The sequence below is a fragment of the Patella vulgata genome, chromosome 8 (assembly GCF_932274485.2).
Source record: "Patella vulgata chromosome 8, xgPatVulg1.2, whole genome shotgun sequence".
NCBI lineage: Eukaryota > Metazoa > Mollusca > Gastropoda > Patellidae > Patella > Patella vulgata.
The window spans coordinates 14976666-14995925 of record NC_065886.2 but is presented as its reverse complement, the minus strand read 5'-3'; the positions used below and the strand labels follow the sequence as shown (position 1 = coordinate 14995925).

Sequence of the window (19260 nt, the reverse complement as noted above, 5' to 3'; positions counted from 1 at the left end):
TATGAGGGAAATTTGCCAGGACAGCTGCGCTATGACCTACTCTTAAATCGAATTCCAACTTCCAAGGGATCTTTTACGTGCACGCAAATGTGTACACAGGGCCTCGGTTTTTCGTCCCATCCCAACGACTAGACAGCTGTCCTTGGCAGGCCCTCCGCATGGGAAACCACACCGGAAACACCAGTATAGCTAACCAGTGCTCCACTAACTGTGCCACGGCGTCTCCCGATGTTAAACAAACGTCTATGATACATTCTCATACCTTGTTTGTGTCGAGTGGACGTAAACCCCATTCTCTCCCTTTTTCTCTTTAGAACAAAATAATAGAATGATTGAATGTTATGCTTTAGAACTCAATGTAGTTCAAATTAACGTTACGGGGATTATATTTTAAAAAGCTGAGTTTATAACTCTTAACTAAATTCTCTCACAAACAATATTACAGAGAGAGAGAGAGAGAGAGAGAGAGAGAGAGAGAGAGAGAGATGTGGTTAAAAGCCCACTCGACACAGACTAGGTAATTTCGGGACTAACATATGGTTTAATTGTGTTTCAATAATTCGCTTGTGCGTAGGGGTCTTTAGCAGTGGGATGGAACCGGAGGACCCGGAGAAAACCAACGAGGTTGGACAGGCAATCCTACTCCTTGTCACGTACAACCGGGGATTCGAAACCAGCCAGTTCACTCAATGACAGGCCTTATGATACAGCGCGCGCGTGCTAACCATTCGGCCATCCAACCCCCCACAATATTACAGTCACCGAATTATCGAAAATTCCAACACTAGCGGACTTGAATGTATCTAAACCTCAGAATAAAAATCCATATGACTCGTAACTTAGCTTGGTGATGTACTTTAGAGCAGGAGCCCAAGGGGTCAACCTAGCTGAAAAGTGTACCAAATTTCTCCTATATGGTATCAATGTATGTATATCTGGTATCATCAGAATGTAAGTCTGTCGGGTTTCTGGTGGTGGGTGTGGTATTCCACGCCCAAAATGCCATGATCCCCAACTAGGCTAGATTAGCTCAAAAGTGTACCACATGAAAATCGCACAGCAATGTACCGTACATCTTCAGGTATTACAAAAACACTCTGACAGACATTTCTAGTGGTGGGGTACCCCTGACAGAGCTATGTAATTGCCAGACATTTGTAGTGATGGAGCATCCCTGACAAGAGTTATCTAATTTCCAGACCAAAGCTAGGCTAGATTAGCTCAAATCTGTACCACCTAAAACGGCGTTGGAGTTGTTCAGTACCACCACAGGAATCATGAATGACCACTCGCAGACAGTTTGTGCGGTGGGTTGCCCCTAACAGACACGCCCAAAATAACACGACCCCCAACTAGGATAGATTAGTCGGCACTGTTCCTGTGGTCCAAAAAATTAAAAATTGTGCCAGGATGCGTAGAATACTAATACCTAGCACATATGGAAGATGCGATAAACTGCGGTTGTAGGAACAATTTTATTTTTCAAAAACGCATTTTTAGCCCCATAAAATGTTTTTTGCCCAAAAATCAATTTCTTGCAATCGCAGTTTATCGCCTCTTCAATACGTGCTAGGTATTAGTATCCTACGCATCCTGGCTAAAAATCTAATTTTTTAGAACACGGGAACAGTGCCTGCGAAGCTAGTCTAGTTGGGGGCGTGGCATTTTGGGGCGTGTCTGTTAGGGGTAACCCACCGCACAAACTGTCTGGCAGTGGTCATTCATGACTCCTATGGTGGTACTGAACAACTCCAAAGCTGTTTTAGGTGGTACAGATTTCAGTTAATCTAGCCTAGCTTTGGTCTAAATATTAGATAACTCTTGTCAGGGATACTCCACTACTACAAATGTCTGGCAATTACATAGCTCTGTCAGGGGTACCCCACCACTAGAAATGTCTGTCAGAGTGTTTTTGTAATACCTGAAGATTTACGGTACACTGCAGTAAGATTTTCGTGTGGTACACTTTTGAGCTAATCTAGCCTAGTTGGGGATCATGGCATTTAGGGCGTGGAACACCACACCCACCACCAGAAACTCGGCAGACTTACATTCTGATGATACCAGATATACATACATTGATACCATATAGGAGAAAATTGGTACACTTTTCAGCAAGGTTGACCCCTTGGGCTCCCGGTCTACTTGGCAGATTTGAACTTGACCAATGTACTTGTACATTCAAATCGAGCATCACTCTTTTAACTATCATCAAGTAGAATTCGTAAGAACCACGTCCGCTTTCATCACCCGTGGGCCTATGGCCATTTACTCGATTTTATCACGAGTAATAAAAATAACACAATTTTCTAATCATTGATAATGTTAAAAGAAAATAAGATTTCTCAGTTGTTCTGTATCTAGTCGTTCAGGTGAGACGAAAACCAGTTGAAATCGAAAAAGAGAAGGCCATAGCACCGTTTTCCGTAATACATGACACAATTATATGGAATACAAGTTACTTAAAGGATTTATTTCAGCGAAGTTTCGATGAGGGTTCTCCCGTCTTTGTCAAGCAAAGAAATAAATTTCTGGTTGATGAGATTGACTGCCACAGCGCAATTTGTTGATGACGAATAACCGTGGTCCGTAATAACACACTGCATGCCCTATTTCGTTGGCTCAGTTGGTGCAGTTCTAAAAGTGGGACATTAAGATGTATAAGATATTCAATTTAAAAAAAATTAACCAAAAACAAAAATTCTGGTAACAACTTTCGATGTTATGTTTGTAAATTTACCAACAAATACAACTATTGACATGTATATGCAATAGATTTTATTCGACCATCTAACATGGCGGAATAGTTACACATCAACACGCAAATCTATTTATCTCAATTTAAAAGGCATTTAGTTCCCATGAGATGACAAGTAAACAGATTATATGGCTTTGGATTCACAAAATTAATAAAATATTTACAAATGTTAACCGTTATGATAGTTCTGTGTCTGTTTGAGACAAAGTCAAACGAATAATTACAATAAATATGATTTCATAATAAATACAGAAATAAAATACAAATATGTTCTTCATAAAATATTAGACACTGTCAAAGTATCTTAGACACTGTCAAAGTATCTTAGACACTGTCAAAGTATCTTAGACACTGTCAAAGTGTCATGAAAGGCACAGGGATGGTTTTTAAATAAACTTCACCAATGTGTCCGAAGTCTCCACAATGTCCAGATGTATTACTTTAATGCGCCTTACTGACGTTCTGAATTTGAGGGATTGTTTATTTCGCCCCTTCGGGTTTTTTGTCTTCCTCTACAGGTTGCTTATCAACCACGCCGAGATGTTTTTGTAGATCAAGAATGTTGGTAGCCAGCAGTCCTACTTGTTTACCAATACTTTCCATGGTAGTATTAATGTGATCAATCTTGGTGTCCATGGACATTTCTTCTAACTCTTTTCTCCTAGCAGCTTCCTCGTCCAACAAGTTATCTTTCCGGAGAATCTGTTTTCCTATTTCTGAGAGCATCAGTTTAGCATCAGGGTATTCCTTCAATGCGTCCCACAGATCGTCCTTAGATAAGCAAAATAAATCAGAATATCCCATACTTCTGACACTAGCGGTTCTTCGGTTCCCGGTCTTGTTTCCTGCAATGTTGAGGATACTGACTTCCCCGAACACTGCACCATCCTGCAATGTGACAAAAACTATTTTACCGTCAGGAGATACGACTTGTAGTTTTCCTCTTTTGATGATATACATCTCCTTTCCAATATCTCCTTTGCGGCATATATAATCGCCAGGACTAAACACCTGTAGACGTAGCTTCAGCACTAACTCTTGTAGCAGACCAGGTTCACAATCCTTGAAAATGCCCACCTTCTTCAGGGTTTGCAAATGGACTTGGATGGCTATTTCAGCGCGGAGCTTTTCTGGTAGGACCAATAAGGCTTCTTTATCATCCACGGATTGCTTGTTGTTCCAAGTATAAGCGAACCATTGGATAACGCGATCCTGGAGCACTGGACTAACTTTACGGATATCCATATATCTCTTTACGGCATCCACGTTCTGTTGGAATTCCTGTCTGGATGCATTCATTTGATTAATCATAGCGCCTACGTTACCGAAAATAGTAGCGAAAATCAAGACACCACAAAGTGTAACGCAGACACAATACATCATGGCGATCATGGATTCGGGGGGATTGGTATCACCAATCGCAGTTAACGTCAACATTGACCAATAGAAACTGAACAAATATCTCATTCCTAGACCGCTAAAACCTGGTCTATTAGGATCATACGTCCATTCATCTGATCCGAACCCAAGAGCTTTACTCATAGAATAATATATACACGCGTTCCAGTGGATCATCAAACAAATACTGATGACCAAAAAGATCATCCGAAAGCCATTGGGGAAGGTTGTTCTGGTCTCCGAATCGTGGTAGAATTCCAGAACACGCCATATCCTCACAATACGATTCATACGAAAAAGTGTATTAAGTCCTGTTAACAAATAAAAAAGGTCAAAGGGCAGAATACTGAAGATATCTATGAAGAACTTTGGTGATTTTATATAAACTTTAACAAGTCGCTTCTTCTCTGTCACTAAAATACCCTGTTCTAGAAAACCTGAAAAAAAAAGAAAAATATTAAAATCTTCGGATCAGAGAATAATACCCCCATCAGACCGGGGTGGCGTCCTTACTGCGCGGCTACGGTGACGGAAAATGGTCTCAGGCGGCGTCAAGATCGCAATAAGCGTGCTAAAGGCGTGGTGGAAACGCTAGATATCGTGCTGTGGTCTCCGTGGTCGCCCAGTCACGGTGTTTGTTTTCAGCATGTTCAAAACAAAAGCCAAGGTTCCGCGATCTGACCTCGAAAGCTGTGTTCACGTTTGCCGGCGACCTTGTGCATTTTCTGGTCGCCGTACGGTCGCAGCAGCACAGTAAGGACGCCACCCCGGTCTGACGGGGGCATAACAAAGCATCCAATCCTTTAAAGTATATCTTAATAATATGATCTTATATGTCTTCACTCAGTTCGTGCCAAACGGTCTCCTAGATAAAAGCTTACTTGTGTAGTTTGTCGTGTCCGCAGGTTTGTCTCATCGGTTTTGTTTGCGTGTAGTGCGATCCTCCCGCACTTACTATTAACACTGGATATGATTAATTATCATGCGAATATAGTGTCACATTGTCATTGCGCTGTTAATTCGAAGTGGTGGGTTTGTGTAAATAAACTACATTCCGCTCTCTCTCTGAGTAAATACCCCGATTTTATTTTTCTGACAAAGTAATCGGATAAGCTAATAGCTCTTCCCTTTTCTTATTGTTATTTCAGATACTCAATTCTTATCAATTCTGGACGGTAGAGTGAATCACTGAAAAGTTTGTTGTTACGTGGTTTTTTGTTTTATTTTTGTTTTGTTTTTTTTGCTGTTTTTAAGGGGGGGGGGGGGTACCTAGGTGTTGGGGGAGTTTATTTATTAAAGTAATTGTTGTCACTAACAAAAGGGGTTTTAAGTGTATATCTTAATTTAATTAAATATTGACCAAATCCATGATAATTAGAGTTGTGGGTATTTTTTAAAACAAAGTGGTTTTATTTTAATTTAGTGAAATATTAATAATAATAATTTGACCAATTCCAAGGAAATTAAATATTCTTTTATTTTGTTTTTATAGTTTTACTCACCAAGACGACACCTGACGAACATATCTAGTATGGTGATGAAATCTGAAGTGTAGTCGAGAATAAACCAAGCCATTTCCCATTCTTTCATATTCATCTCTACCCAGACAGCTCGTAGAAAGACACAAACTAGGTTGTAGAATACAGCTAAAGATGCTATCAAGGACCAATAGAACCATAAAGGCTCAGCTGGATCAATCACATAATCTCTCCAATACCTAATTAATAAAATCCATAAAATCAATGGCGATTATAGTTGTGTAATTAATTAGACAAGGTTATTACAATCATAATCAATAAAAACTCAATTCAAGAAGATTCTATTTTTCAAAATGTGTCACAATAAACATCCTTTAGGCCACCAAAACTATAGTTTGGTTCAGGCTAACTATACTTAATCGTTTTCGTTTTGAGTATCAAGGAAGAAAATAAATCTTTCCCATTACAGATCTCACTATTTATATTATTGTTTGTGTTGGAGAACCAACTTATTTCAAGTACACATTAGCATAGTTGGTGCATATCCGTAGGACGTTAAACCCTATTTCATTTCATTTTTTTTCTTTTGAATAGTAAAACAATCCAAGCATGTTTGAATGAATATGAATTGTAGACACAATGTTACCAGAACATGACTTCTATACGACCGGCAACAACATCGCAAATATGAACGGTTTTGGTCTTGTTTAGGGTTTCGCAACAAAATTGTTTTGTTTTGTTTTTATCTTAAAAAAACAAAACAAACCTAAAACAAAAAAAACTCGGAACTATGGTGATTGGCGGGTGAACAGGGCTGACGACAAAAAAAAACTACCCGGGTACATTAATTAAAGATTGCATTATGTAAAAGCTAAATTTGTCTAATGCAGATCTTTCGTTTGGCCTCAATAATAGACATCATTGATTAGACATTTATTAAACAACTCCCTAAAGCATCGGATGGTTTTGATTTTCAACGGATTTAAACACGATTGCCAGTTAATAATGCAATTAAAAAATGGATAATTGAGACTCTGTTTATTATCGTAACAACGGTAGAAATGACAATCGACCATTTCTCCGCTCAGAATAATGTAATGTGACTGAAATTTTCAACATATTTCCGTTTCATTATCTATTTTTGAACCATCAGAGCGAGATCTGTCAGTTCTTTATCTCAATGTTACATAATTCATCTTTAACACGTGCATGGGTGTATAAAACTAAACTGACGTACGGCCAGGTACAACAAGGTTGTTTCCAACACTTCTCTTCTTCCTCTTCTTCGTCATCGTCGTCGTCGGCAGGAGGTTTGTCTCCTGCTTTACCATCGGCAGCCGGGGTTTTTTGCATTGCATTTCTACGGGTATTCGCCATAGCAAACTTCGCTAAAAATGGATCAACTTCTGGTCCACTTTTGGTCGGTCGCCTCTTGGCGCTGGGCTTTTTCGTCTGAAGCAATTACATCAAAATAAAAACCCATGTCAGTTTAGCTTTTAACATTTTCTAATTCGCAGACAATTAAACCAATATATATTTCTATGTATTTTATTTTATTCCAAGGAAGCATGCAGATTGCACACGAATAATCAGGAACTCTAGATATATATATTTTCTAGAAATCGATATTTTAAAAACATAAACAACGATAGGAAAACATATAAGCTTACCCAACCTAGAAAAAAACATGTACTGTAAGAAAAAGGTTTTCGGCAATCTACAAACTGTAACGTAACCGCCATTCTGTGGTATACGCCTAAATGGCGATAAGAACTGTGATATATAACCCCTACGCTCGAGGGTAGTAAAATGATGTTGCCATCCCACCTCTTCCCTCCAGACTTGCTTCCGTACGTACATACTAAATTGGCTGTCGTTGTTATTTTGCGGAGCACGAAATGTTCTCGCCACAAACGGCTTTGTAAATTAGTAGAAGGATAATAATTAATATTTGCACGTTTTCCACTCGGCAGAAAATTTAGTTATAAGTTACTCTTCTATTTGTCAAGACTCTTAAGTCTAAGGAACGACTTTGGGCAAAATCAAAATTAACAAAGCAATGAAAAATTTACCTTCTCTAAAGCAGCTCCCCATTTTCCAGCAACTTTCAAATTCACTGCGCCGAGTTTTTTTGGATCAAGTGCAGGCTTCTTAACTGGTTCTGGATCTTTCTTATCCGGATCTTTAGCAGCGACATCTTTCTTATCGGGGTCTTTCTTGTCCGTGCTTTTCGCGTCTGTGTCTTTCTTATCGGCATCTTTCTTCTCCATACTTTTCGCGTCTGTGTCTTTCTTATCGGTATCTTTCTTCTCCGTACTTTTCGCGTCTGCATCTTTTTTATCGAGGGTTTTATCATCCGAATTTGTCTTATCCGGATCTTTAGCATCCGTATCTTTCTTATCGGGGTCTTTCTTTTCCGTGCTTTTCGCGTCTGCGTCTTTCTTATCGTCATCATTCTTCTCCGTACTTTTCGCGTCTGCATTTTTTTTATCGGGAGCTTTATTATCTAAATCATTTTTGCCAGCATCCTTGCTGTCACTGGTTATTTTCTTACCGTCGTCCTTATTTTCTGCTGGTGCGGGGTCTGTTACTGGTTTTGCAACAGCTTCTGTCGTTTCTTTTATTATTGGTGTTTCTGGTTGCTTTTGTTCATCCATTTCGCCTGTTATCTTTTCATTTAGTGAGTTCATCGGCACTACACGGGAAGTACCTTGTTTCTGTGTTGGGTTATCTGTGGCATTAGTAGTATTGACGGGTATTGAAACGGAAAGGGGTTTTGCTATCTGCTGGTTGTTGGACTGACCTTGCTTTGGCGATAGCTGTCTCAGCCGGAGAGGGTATTTCTGTTTTTTACTGCTGTCTTTAAACTTTGGTTTGCTTCAGTTAAATTCATGCATACGTATTAAGCATCTTCCTAATTAACACGTATTCATTGGATTGGAAATGAAATGCTTAAAAGTTTACACTAAACGAGTCTTGAAATAGGCGTCCATGTTTGACAACAGGATACATTGCTAGGTGAAATTATGACGTCATAAGTACGAAACGTCACTGTGCAAAGACGTCACGTAATTATGATAGAGAAAATGTAGACACTACTCATAAACCCGTCGCAGCGAAACCTTAGTCAAAGTTACTTCCATATAATTATAGTTTTGATCCTGATTTTACTATCAAAGTCGACATCTTAATGCAGCCACTGTAGGCTATATTGTGCCCTTCCGTAAGTGGATAATGCCGCTGACGGTAGACCCTGCTATTCAGAGACAAATAAAGTAGCCTAAACGTAAACGGAGCCACGGAGTGCGTTTCCTTTTGGTAATTCAATTTTCAGCGGGTCTTGCTTCCACCATAGATAGCCATCTAGGCATAGGCTTAATCGGAAAACTGCAATCATGGAGGTGTATATATACACCTCTATGACTGCAATCTCTATTACGAAAAACATGAGTCTATTATAACCGCTAGTCCGCCAAAGTAGAAATGGAATTGTCTTGCCATAATTAACTCTATTCTCAAAGTAGGCTACTTAGTGGGTAGCTCTTTAAAATGGTGTAATAGTAAGGACATTATAATAGGCCCTGGTACTCTTAAAAGATAATCTCAATGCTTTAGGCCGATTTTGTACGCTGATGAGATAAATAAAAGTAAAAAAAAAAAATGCTATTATTATGATCGATTGAATTTTATTTGGGGTTTTTTTTTGGGGGGGGGGGGGGTCTTTCTTTTTTTTGGGGGGGAGGGGGGGGTGACATAAAAATTGTTCTTCGCGCGACTTCGGCAAAAATTGTACGTCCATAGATTTTAAGCTTAAATTAGAAGTAACAACCAATGACATATCCAGTAGATAAAACGCAATACCAGAATGACCCGTCTGTGAACAACATCAGAAGTCCTAGAAATGAAAAATACAAGCAAAGGGAGTCAACTCCATTTTAGATGATGTTTAAGGGAGACAAGCCTACCCTAAGGTCAAAGGTAGTCAAGGAAGTCAATATGGCCGATTCAGGTTGTTTATGCAGAAACTGTCAGCTGATTTTTGACAAAATGAAGAGATGTGTACGGTGTAAAAGTGTTTATTACTGGTAAATATACGAGGAACGTCGTCTAGACTCTAGATAATTTGTCATTGTCTAAATGGTCTATTATTATAGTCCTTGACAGCAACACTGCCAACAGCTTTGCTGCCGGTGGACAATTTCGGTGTTGATTTTTTTATTTTTTTTTTTATTTATACACACACACTTACTTACTTACTTGTAGCCTAATTGAGTATAAATAATAATATTCTTCTAGCCTATAGCCTAAAAATGTATCATAACGTACTGACAGTATGTATTAATACTTGTTACTGTAGGCTATATTTAATAATATTTCACTCTTCAGACCAGTGTTTGGGGGTGGGGGGGGGGGGGGGGGGGGGTAAGTGACTAGACTACCAGGTAATTACTATAGATTCTCTATATTAATAATTAAAAAGTCTCTTTGATATTAATTATTACTATTAGTATTAGCTACCTGAGCAAGGACCTTTTAGTGGTAAACTGCAACCGTGTTGATTACTTGCTAACCCAAATTCAAAACCTAAACCTATCTGTAGCCAAAAAATACATAACTTTGCATGTTTCCCATTTTGCTATTTGTCACTCTGCTTGACAATATCCATGAAGATGGGTTTATTATTGAACTGGATTGGCGAATAGCTTGAAAAGTTTTAGGATATTCGCCAGGGCAAATAACCACTCCCAAAAAGAATTCTTTGTGCTTTAGTGAAATTAATTGGTATGTGATGAATTGCTCTTTAGGCCTTTTTCGAAGTTATTTGGGTATCTGATTTTTTTATATTTAAAATTTTAGGTGACCAGATAGAACCAGTGCTGAGATTATAGGCCAACTGATTTTGTGTTCAGCAGTTTAAGCTGAAAACAATTAATAAACAGAGTTTATTGTCTCTTTGCTGATCAAAATCAGTTCAAACCAGTTCAATACTTTGGGTTTAGCTTCTTTAGCCCAGTCAGTGCAAAAAAGTAAACGTTAAGCCCTATTTCATTTTCATTTTATTATTGTGTATTACTTTCAGTTCTCGTGAATGTCAAGTAAAAGATTGGGTCAATCACAAAGATAAATGCCTGGAATATATGAACTCTGTGGAACAAATAGAAGATGAAGATATGGATTCCAGGACTAATGAATCTGCTATTGTTGATTCTAAAATTTCCAATGAAAACAATGTAACAGATAAAACACCAGATTCTAGGCACACTAGTAGAATCAATTTTGAAAAAGCGGCAAAGGACTTAAAATTGAAATCTCAGTCGAAAAACATTTTTGAAGAAGAAAAAATCGATGAAGCAGTGTTAACAAACATTTCTACAAAATTTTACTATCATAATAATGAGGCATTCTATGATGTCCCAGCGTTCCACAGTGATCATCCATCTTTTCAAATTACAGTGAAATTCTTCAAACAGAGACATAAAATTGACATTAATGACAATTGGACCAGTGATGAAATATTGAAATATTTATCCTGTGAGTTAGAAATTCCTTTGGAAAAAATTAAAATCATTCATAAGGGAAAACTGTTGACAAGGGAGATAATTCGTGAAAATATTGGACCTAAATCTGTGTTGCAGCTAATTGGTGAGAAAGCAGCCAATGAACAAGGACTTGACAAACGTGATATTGATGTGATGATGAAGCAGTTGGGCGTTGAAAGAAATGCAGCTGTTAATACATTAAGACAAAAGGGTGATTTAATAGATGCTATTATTGAAGCTGCTAATAAAAGTTAAACCTCTTTGTGGTTGTGATATTTGACTCCAATATTCCATGTTTCAGAGAGAGAGAGAGAGAGAGAGAGAGGTGGGGTTTAATGTCCACTTGACACAAACTAGGTCATTTTGGGACTAACACATGGTTCAATTTTATTTCAATAATTCGCTTGCGCGTGGGAGTCTTTGAGCAGTGGGAGGAAACCAGAGGACCAGGAGAAAACCGACGAGGTTGGACAGGCGACCCTACTCCTTGTCACAGACAACCGGGGAATTAAGACCACGCCATTTGACCTTATGATACAGCGCGCACATGCTAACCATTCGTTCATCCAACCCCCCTGTTTCAGAGAAGAGCCATTGTTATTATTAAATCCAGATTCCACTTGAAAAACTGACGAGCAATATGGAATGGCACAAAAAACTAAGGTCCATGCTATGCACTCATTTTCATGCATGTAGAAAGTGAGGGAAGCATTATATTTGCTTAGAGATGGAAATATTGGGGTGTCAGGCTGACCTTAAAAATATCTTTGTTTCGCCTAACGCGACCGACTAACTAAAACCACCCCCGACTTAAATTATTTTATTGCACTTTTCCGCGATCTTTTTATTTTATTTTGTGTGTCAACCTGAAATATATCACGAGAGTTATTTCCCTTTATTATGGCTATGGTTTGATTCATTATTGAAACTGGTTGATCAAGACGAAAGCGTCATAGGTGTCGCTTCTCAACAAAATGGTTGCAGACGAAAGCACGTCCATTCCCACGAAATGATTCTGCCTCTATGTCTGTGGGGCGTCGTTTTAAACATGACGACGATATTTTCAATATCCGTTTTCGAGAAAAATAAAGGCACAACCCGCACGATCGTTAAAAACGTGTTGAGGGAGTTTCAAACGTGAGTTTGTCGCAATTTGTGTGCGAGTCGTGCATCAAGAAAAATCCCGATGCCGATGTCATTGATTTGTTTGCCAATAAAAGAAGACGAATGTTTGCACCCGGAAAATTATCAAGCTGTCAAATTAGCTCTTAAAAAAAAAATCTGAAAAAAACCCGACCTACCGACCCTTCTCCTCGATTGTGGGTCGGGTTTGGTGAAACAAAGATATTTTTAAGGTCAGCCTCAGTGGTGATTTTTGATGCATATCTCACCCCGAATATACCCCCATCCCACACCATCATCACAACCAACTCTAAAAGCTCAAATGTACATGCATGTTTCATTGAAATAGAATAAGTTAATGTTTTATACTTTTATTTTCAATCTTTGTAAATAGTCCTCTTCCTCGCATGATCAAAGTTATGTGTCTGTCAGTCAGTCAGAAAACTTTGGCCTCTAGAAGTCAACAAGATTTTTGAAAAAATCAATAGGCTTCTTTATCTCATAGCATAAACACTGTGTATAAATTTCAAATAATCAGGTGATAATTTCAGCCTCTAGATTATGGATGATGGACCTACACATGGACAGACTGTGGTGACAACAATATATGACCATATATATGGCAATATATGGATAAAGCTTTGAAAGAGTCATTTACTGAGAAATTAATAGCATGAAATGGGGTTTAACGTCCTACTTGTCTGCTCCTACTGGGCTTATGAAGATGGGCATATGCCATACAGTGTTCTGTGAGGGAAATTTTGCCCCGACAGCAGTGCTATGGCCTACTCTTATATCAAATTCCAACTGCCAAGGGTTCTTTTATATGCACGCCCATGTGTACACTAGAGAAGAACACTGTTCCAGAACATCAGCTCTTTATCTAATTCTGGCTGTCCAGGGTTCTTGCCCTATCAAATATTATTTCTTCTGATGGTTAATTATTGATTGTTATTTTACCCTTCACCTACAAAAGAACATATAATATGCGACAAACTTTGTGGACTGCCCGGACATTCCACCTAGCTGCTGTGAGCATATGTTTCGTTGCCTGGCAACGTATATTTTGAAGAAATACAAACTTTCATTTTCAATGTGGGGTTTTCCAGAAGTATCAAGATTCCATGCTGTGTAAGTGCCTGTTAACCATGTGTGCATACTTGAAGAAGGGGATACCCAACTGACAATTACCAACACGTTCTGAGTTGAGGGAAGTGCAATCGAGTCACACGGAATTAAGTTCTGCCACATATTAGCTCCTCTGAAAGTAGATAGTTCTCTGTGTTTAGGGTGAGTTGTGTCAGTCTTGAAAACAGATGTAGTGTGAGCAGAAACGTCGCGTAATGAATGGTCCTGTTTGTGGTGTGTGGTCATCCATATATTGAGTTGGGATAAAATATGCCTTGTTGCCGAACGTTGTTACTCGATTGACTGATACTTATTGACAATACCTTTTCAGAGAGAGAAGGGGATGTCCAATGAACACAAACTAGGTCATTTTGGGACCAACTTACAGTTACAATTATGGTACAATTTTATTTCAATGATATGTTTGCGCGTAGGGTCTTTAGTAGTGGATAGCACAAAGAAACCCCACAAACAGGTGACCCCACTCCTTGTCACGTGCAAGTGTGGAATCGAAATTAGCCACTTGACTCATTGACAGACCAGATGATCTAAACGCACGCGTTGGATCTTTCGTATGCAACAATATATTATCCATGGCAGTTTTCCTATTAAACTAATTGCATGGAGTAATACGTATTCATAGTAACAGAAAAAATGGATTCTTAATAATTCTTCGTGGCTTATTTGTATTTTCTGTCAGAAAAAACAGTGTGATAAATTGAGATCGATTGGTCTGCGATGTGCTTGAGGATCAGTTGTTTAGTTCGTTTGAATATCACCAAAAGCATAATATTATCACTTATGGAACAGTAGGACGTTACACCCCCTTTCGTTTCATTATGACTTATGGCAATAAAATATATTCCATTTTACCATGAAGGCATGAATCATTTGATTTCACGGATAAGTTATAAAATACATTTGAACAAATTGGATTATATTTCATTTATATTGATTGAATAATTGTATGAAAAGAATAAATCGTTCTACACCTGACAATGTCCTAATTTATGTAAAATAAGTTTCAAGACTTCCTAGGGTGGAATGTGCCTTTTCCGTTGTTGCTGTTTCTTTATTCATGGATTGCTATCCGGTACGACGAATATCACTATTTCTACCATATTAGATCTACATCTATTGCTGTTGTAATTTCTCTAGAATACGTTTCAATAGATTCTGGGATGACAAATGTCTTTTCATTTGCTCTGGTTCTTTATCAATTTGATTATTTCTGTCAGGTAAGTCGGATTTCCCGGTGTCTGACATTTCAGTTTCATAAATGGGTGGAACGCGGCCTGACAAATCACTTAAATCATTCTGGATCATTTGAAAAAGATTTTCAAATTGATCTTTAAGTTCCATCATTTTGGCTGCAGCAACTTCCAACCTCTCTTGTTTCACTGCCATGGCTTCTTCTTCCGATGTAATAGCTGAAACTTTTTCTTGTATAGTTTTAGCCTTTTCTGACATAGTATGTGATATCCTTTTTAGCATTTCTACCAGTTCAGCACCGGCTTTTTCCAATGCCATTTTGGAAATTAGGGGTAAAACGGATTCTATCTCGCTAGTCGAAACACTGGGCTCTGTATCTTCAGTTTCATCTGGCATACCATTATTCGATTCCTCGTCTAAATCTGGGTTGAGAGGTTCAATGTTTTCAACAGGAGATGCTTCCAGATCCATTAAATCGGACCCGCCATCTTGAATGTCCGTTTGTTCTCCTTTCTGTTCTGAATTAAACAGTTCAAAGCCACCTGGAACCACCAACCCTGGTTCTTCCTGGTTGGTTGATTCTGTTCCTTCCTGCCCAAGTGGCTCAGATCCATCGGGTCCAAGCTGCTCTTGTCCAGCTTCGTCAGATTCATCGGGTCCAACTTCTGATTCATCTGTGACTTGTGGATTTTCTGCAGGTGGTCCAAGCTGCTCTGGTTCATCTGGTCCACCTGGTCCAACTTCATCAGTTTCATCGGTTCCAACTTCCGATTCATCTGTGACTTGTGGATTTTCTGCAGGTGGTCCAAGCTGCTCTGGTTCATCTGGTCCACCTGGTCCAACTTCATCAGTTTCATCGGTTCCAACTTCCGATTCTTCTGTGACTTGTGGATTTTCTGCAGGTGGTCCAAGCTGCGCTGGTTCATCTGGTCCACCTGGTCCGTCTTCCGATTCTTCTGGATTTTCTTCAGGTGGGTTCAGTGCATTGTCTTCTTGTGGGTTATCTGTCCCTGTGTCTTGTTGTTTTCCTTCTGCTTCATTTGTATTACTTGCTGGTCCAGTGCCTGTTGAAGAGAGATTCATAAATTAGATACACGTAGGTAATAATGTAGTTTATATAATAGAATAGTTGTTATGGCATGTATGTCAATCTGTTAAAAAGAAAAGTACTATGTAGTCTCACCCAGTAATATAAATTCTAGCAGTAAAAATGATTCTCGCACAGTATACAAGTTATTGCCAGTAGTATACAAATCAGGCTCCCTGTACTTGAATGATTTACATAAACCCAACTCCAACCAATCCACAAAACCTAAAGCAGCTGCAGACAGATCCTTCCGTATTGCCGGTCCATGGATCTAGAGTGATTTTTCATATTATTAAAACCCAACTCACTAGAAATCTCTTTTGCGGTACATTTCCAAGTTAATGTAATAAGCTTTAAAGATGCATTATATAAGAGCTAAATCTGCCTATTGCAGATCTTTCTTTTGGCTTCAATTGTTACATAGACATTTATGAATATGACAAACCTATAATCCACGCGCTAGACAATCGGGTGGTAGAGATTTAAATAGATTAGAACGCCCGCGAGATTAAAAAATTTAACGATAAAATGGATAATCGAGACTGTGTCTCGTTTGTCCAGTACCGTTGGTACGATAATAAACAATCTAAGATACGATAATAAAAGCTCTAAGATACATCTTCTAACACTCATATCTTCGCTCAGAATATATTCATTTTTCAATATATTCATTTTTCATTATCTACTTTTGAACTATTATAGCAAGAGTGGCCAGCCCTTTATTTAAATCTTATATTATGCATCTTTACCCTAATAATCGAATTCGCTCATTAACAATACATAAACCTAGACTGGATACTTAAATTGTAATCTACAATTACGGTGGACATGAAATAGTACAAGTATGACGAACATTTAGTTCTTCAATATCCCTTTTCATTAATTACCACGGTCTGTCGCCATAACGACCATCCTTCAAACTTCTTAAAGAATCCGAAACGTATCAATGCACCAAAACGCTATTGACATTGTCCTCTTTTTTGGCTTTTGCGCACATACTTATAGAGCCTCTAAAAATCGGAAATTAATATTCTCAAAATTGTATATAGTTCTTAAGTGTATATGCTCAGTTAAGACGATTGGGAATCTTGGTGTATCTGGCACAGTGAGTTACGGTGTCTCAGTGAGTAAGGCGTTGGCTCACTAACCGTTAGATCCGGGTTTTAATCTCGGTGTTGGCCGAGAAAGTTCCCGGGCGGCCTGGCAAGGAACAGTATCTAGTCTTTCGAATGGAAAGAACAACCAAGTTCTCGTGAAGGCTTGTACACGTTGGCGTGCATGTAAGATAACCATTGACAATTATAATTCGAAGTAAGAGTTATTGAGTCCTTAAACTAAAGCACTTATCTCCTGGATATGTGGGGGTTTTATTGAGAGGTTTTTAACGTTGTCATGTTTCGTTCCCTTTCATTTCTTTGGGTTTTTCTATTTTTTGGTGTCGTTTAGTAGTTCGAAGACAGATCCCCCCCCCCCCAAACCAAATTAATATTAGAAAACTCACACAGTGATGTAGGACAACAATTACTCATTTAATATTATTATCATATACTTGGTGTTTAACGTCAATGGCATACGCCCATAGTCGACGTATTGGACAATAATATTTATCACGCTTGAGTAACTTTTGAATCGTTAAGAGGCATCCTATTTTACCCTCCTTTGACATTTGTTGTTTATTTATGCTAAGTATATGCTTGCTATATAGTTAGTAATAAAATTTAAAATAATATGCGTCATAAATTCATCTTACCGCAGAAAGTAACACAGTGAATACAAAATATAGACACGCGGGAAAAAAACAATCCCCGTGAAAAGGAGAAAAGAGAGAGAGAGAGAGAGAGAGAGCAATGGGGTTTAACGTCCATTCGACACAAACTAGATCATTTTGGGACTAACACATGGTTCAATTTTATTTCAATAATTCGCTTGCGCGTAGGAGTCTTTTAGCAGTGGGAGAAAACCAGAGGACCAGGAGAAAACCCACCAGGTTGGACAGGCGACCCAACTCCTTGTCACGTACAGCCGGGGATTCGAAACCACGCCAGTTGACTCAATGGCAGGCCTTATGATACAACACGCACGTGCTAACCATTCGGCCATCCAACCCCCCAGAAAAGAAAGAAAGACAAGAGGGGGGGGGGGGGAGAAAGAAGAGGAGGGGGAGTAAGAAAGACAGTCTCCATGAAATTAACACAATCGGAGAGAAATACTAAAAAACTGAAATTAAAATCTTAGTTGACGATATAAAAAGAATTATTCACTTTTGTTTTTTCGATTCAATGTGTGAAATAAAAACATTCCATAATTTGTTTACTTCTATATTAAATTGTTGCACTACTGGCAAGGGGAAACCCCGCCGGATAACCCCGAGGACATTTCTTGGCCAACGCCATGAGAGAACCTGGACCCTCCCGGATATCGAACCGATGCTCTATACTTACTGAGTCACCGCTGCTAACCAAAAATAACTTTAAAACATGAAATTAGCCTGTTATGAATTTAGATTTTCAACAAATAATACCAAATAACCAGTTTCGTGCGATTTGATAAAAAAAAAAGAAGCCACCAGATCGCTAAATGTCGTGGAGATTAAATAAAATGGGGTTTAACGTCCTACTGTTCTACTCCGACTGGACTATGAAGACGGGGGTATACGTCATACAGTGTGCTATGAGGGAAATTTTACAGCGGCGCTATGGCCTGATATCGATTTACAACTCAAAGGTTCTTTTACGTGCACGCCAATGTACACGGAAACCTGATTTTTTGTGCCATTCGAACGACTATACATGTACCATGTCCCTTGTCAGGCGCCTGACAAGCGGGGTGGGGGGAGGGGGCACGCTGGAATCCAGATAGTTTATGGATTCTAATTTTTATTAGGGTATGAGCTAAATTTTGTACCATGATTTTAACTCTCATCCACTTGAAATGAATATGTATCCTTTAAACTACTTTATTGTAATTTTCGTGAAATGAGATTTTTTAAAACATTCACTCGACACAAACTATGTTATTTTGGAACTAACATATGGTTCAATTTTATATCAATAATTCGCTTGCGCGTAGGGGTCTTAAGCAGTGGGAGAAACCAGAGGACCCGCAGAAAACCCACGAGGTTTGACATGCGACCCTGCTCCTTGTCACTTACAAGCGGGAATTCGAAACTACGCCACTTAACTCTTTGACAGACCTTATGGTTTCACGCACACGCGTTAAACTACCAGACTCCCCCCTCCCCTTTCGTTAATAAGACTCAAGAGTCAAGTTATTGCTCTTGGAGTTTTCCGCTTTTAAAATTACTTTGATTGAAAATAACTCCCAAGATAAAAACAAAACAATATTATTTGACGATTTTAACTCAATCTTTTTAATCTTCTTCAGCGCAATGAAAAAAGAAAGATGATTTTAACAATATTCACTGAATCGACTTGGCGGTTCGATTTGGACAAGATTCTCAGATTCTGTATATAAGAGTAAACTGTATTTGCATCACGGCAATACCCAAATAATATCTGCAGATGGTAATGTAAAAAT

General features: G+C 38.6%; 2 protein-coding genes across 2 annotated transcripts; one reads left to right on the top strand and one right to left on the bottom strand.

Annotated features, from left to right (window-relative positions):
• Window positions 1-3136: 3136 nt before the first annotated feature.
• LOC126830695 (cyclic nucleotide-gated cation channel alpha-3) lies at window positions 3137-9004 on the bottom strand. Its single transcript, XM_050561107.2, has 4 exons — window positions 7707-9004; window positions 6872-7086; window positions 5659-5873; window positions 3137-4593 (listed from the first exon to the last, which is right to left on the bottom strand). The coding sequence occupies exons 1-4, from the start codon at window positions 8322-8324 to the stop codon at window positions 3239-3241; spliced, it is 2403 nt and encodes an 800-aa protein (XP_050417064.2). The 5' UTR covers window positions 8325-9004; the 3' UTR covers window positions 3137-3238.
• A 612-nt stretch (window positions 9005-9616) lies between these two features.
• Window positions 9617-11754, top strand: LOC126830702 (uncharacterized). The gene is made up of 2 exons (XM_050561117.2): window positions 9617-9719; window positions 10715-11754. The coding sequence occupies exons 1-2, from the start codon at window positions 9631-9633 to the stop codon at window positions 11427-11429; spliced, it is 804 nt and encodes a 267-aa protein (XP_050417074.2). The 5' UTR covers window positions 9617-9630; the 3' UTR covers window positions 11430-11754.
• Window positions 11755-19260: the final 7506 nt, after the last annotated feature.

What these genes read in the sequence shown, in the direction of transcription:
- LOC126830695 (XM_050561107.2), bottom strand. Translation starts at nt 8,324, where the DNA reads ATGAACTCACTAAATGAAAAGATAACAGGCGAAATGGATGAACAAAAG. An exon ending in GGGGAGCTGCTTTAGAGAAG is followed by an intron (nt 7,087 to 7,706) that starts GTAAATTTTTCA and finishes TAATTGCTTCAG; the next exon opens with ACGAAAAAGCCCAGCGCCAA. An exon ending in CAACCTTGTTGTACCTGGCC is followed by an intron (nt 5,874 to 6,871) that starts GTACGTCAGTTT and finishes TTTATTAATTAG; the next exon opens with GTATTGGAGAGATTATGTGA.
- LOC126830702 (XM_050561117.2), top strand. Translation starts at nt 9,631, where the DNA reads ATGGCCGATTCAGGTTGTTTATGCAGAAACTGTCAGCTGATTTTTGAC. An exon ending in TGTAAAAGTGTTTATTACTG is followed by an intron (nt 9,720 to 10,714) that starts GTAAATATACGA and finishes TATTACTTTCAG; the next exon opens with TTCTCGTGAATGTCAAGTAA.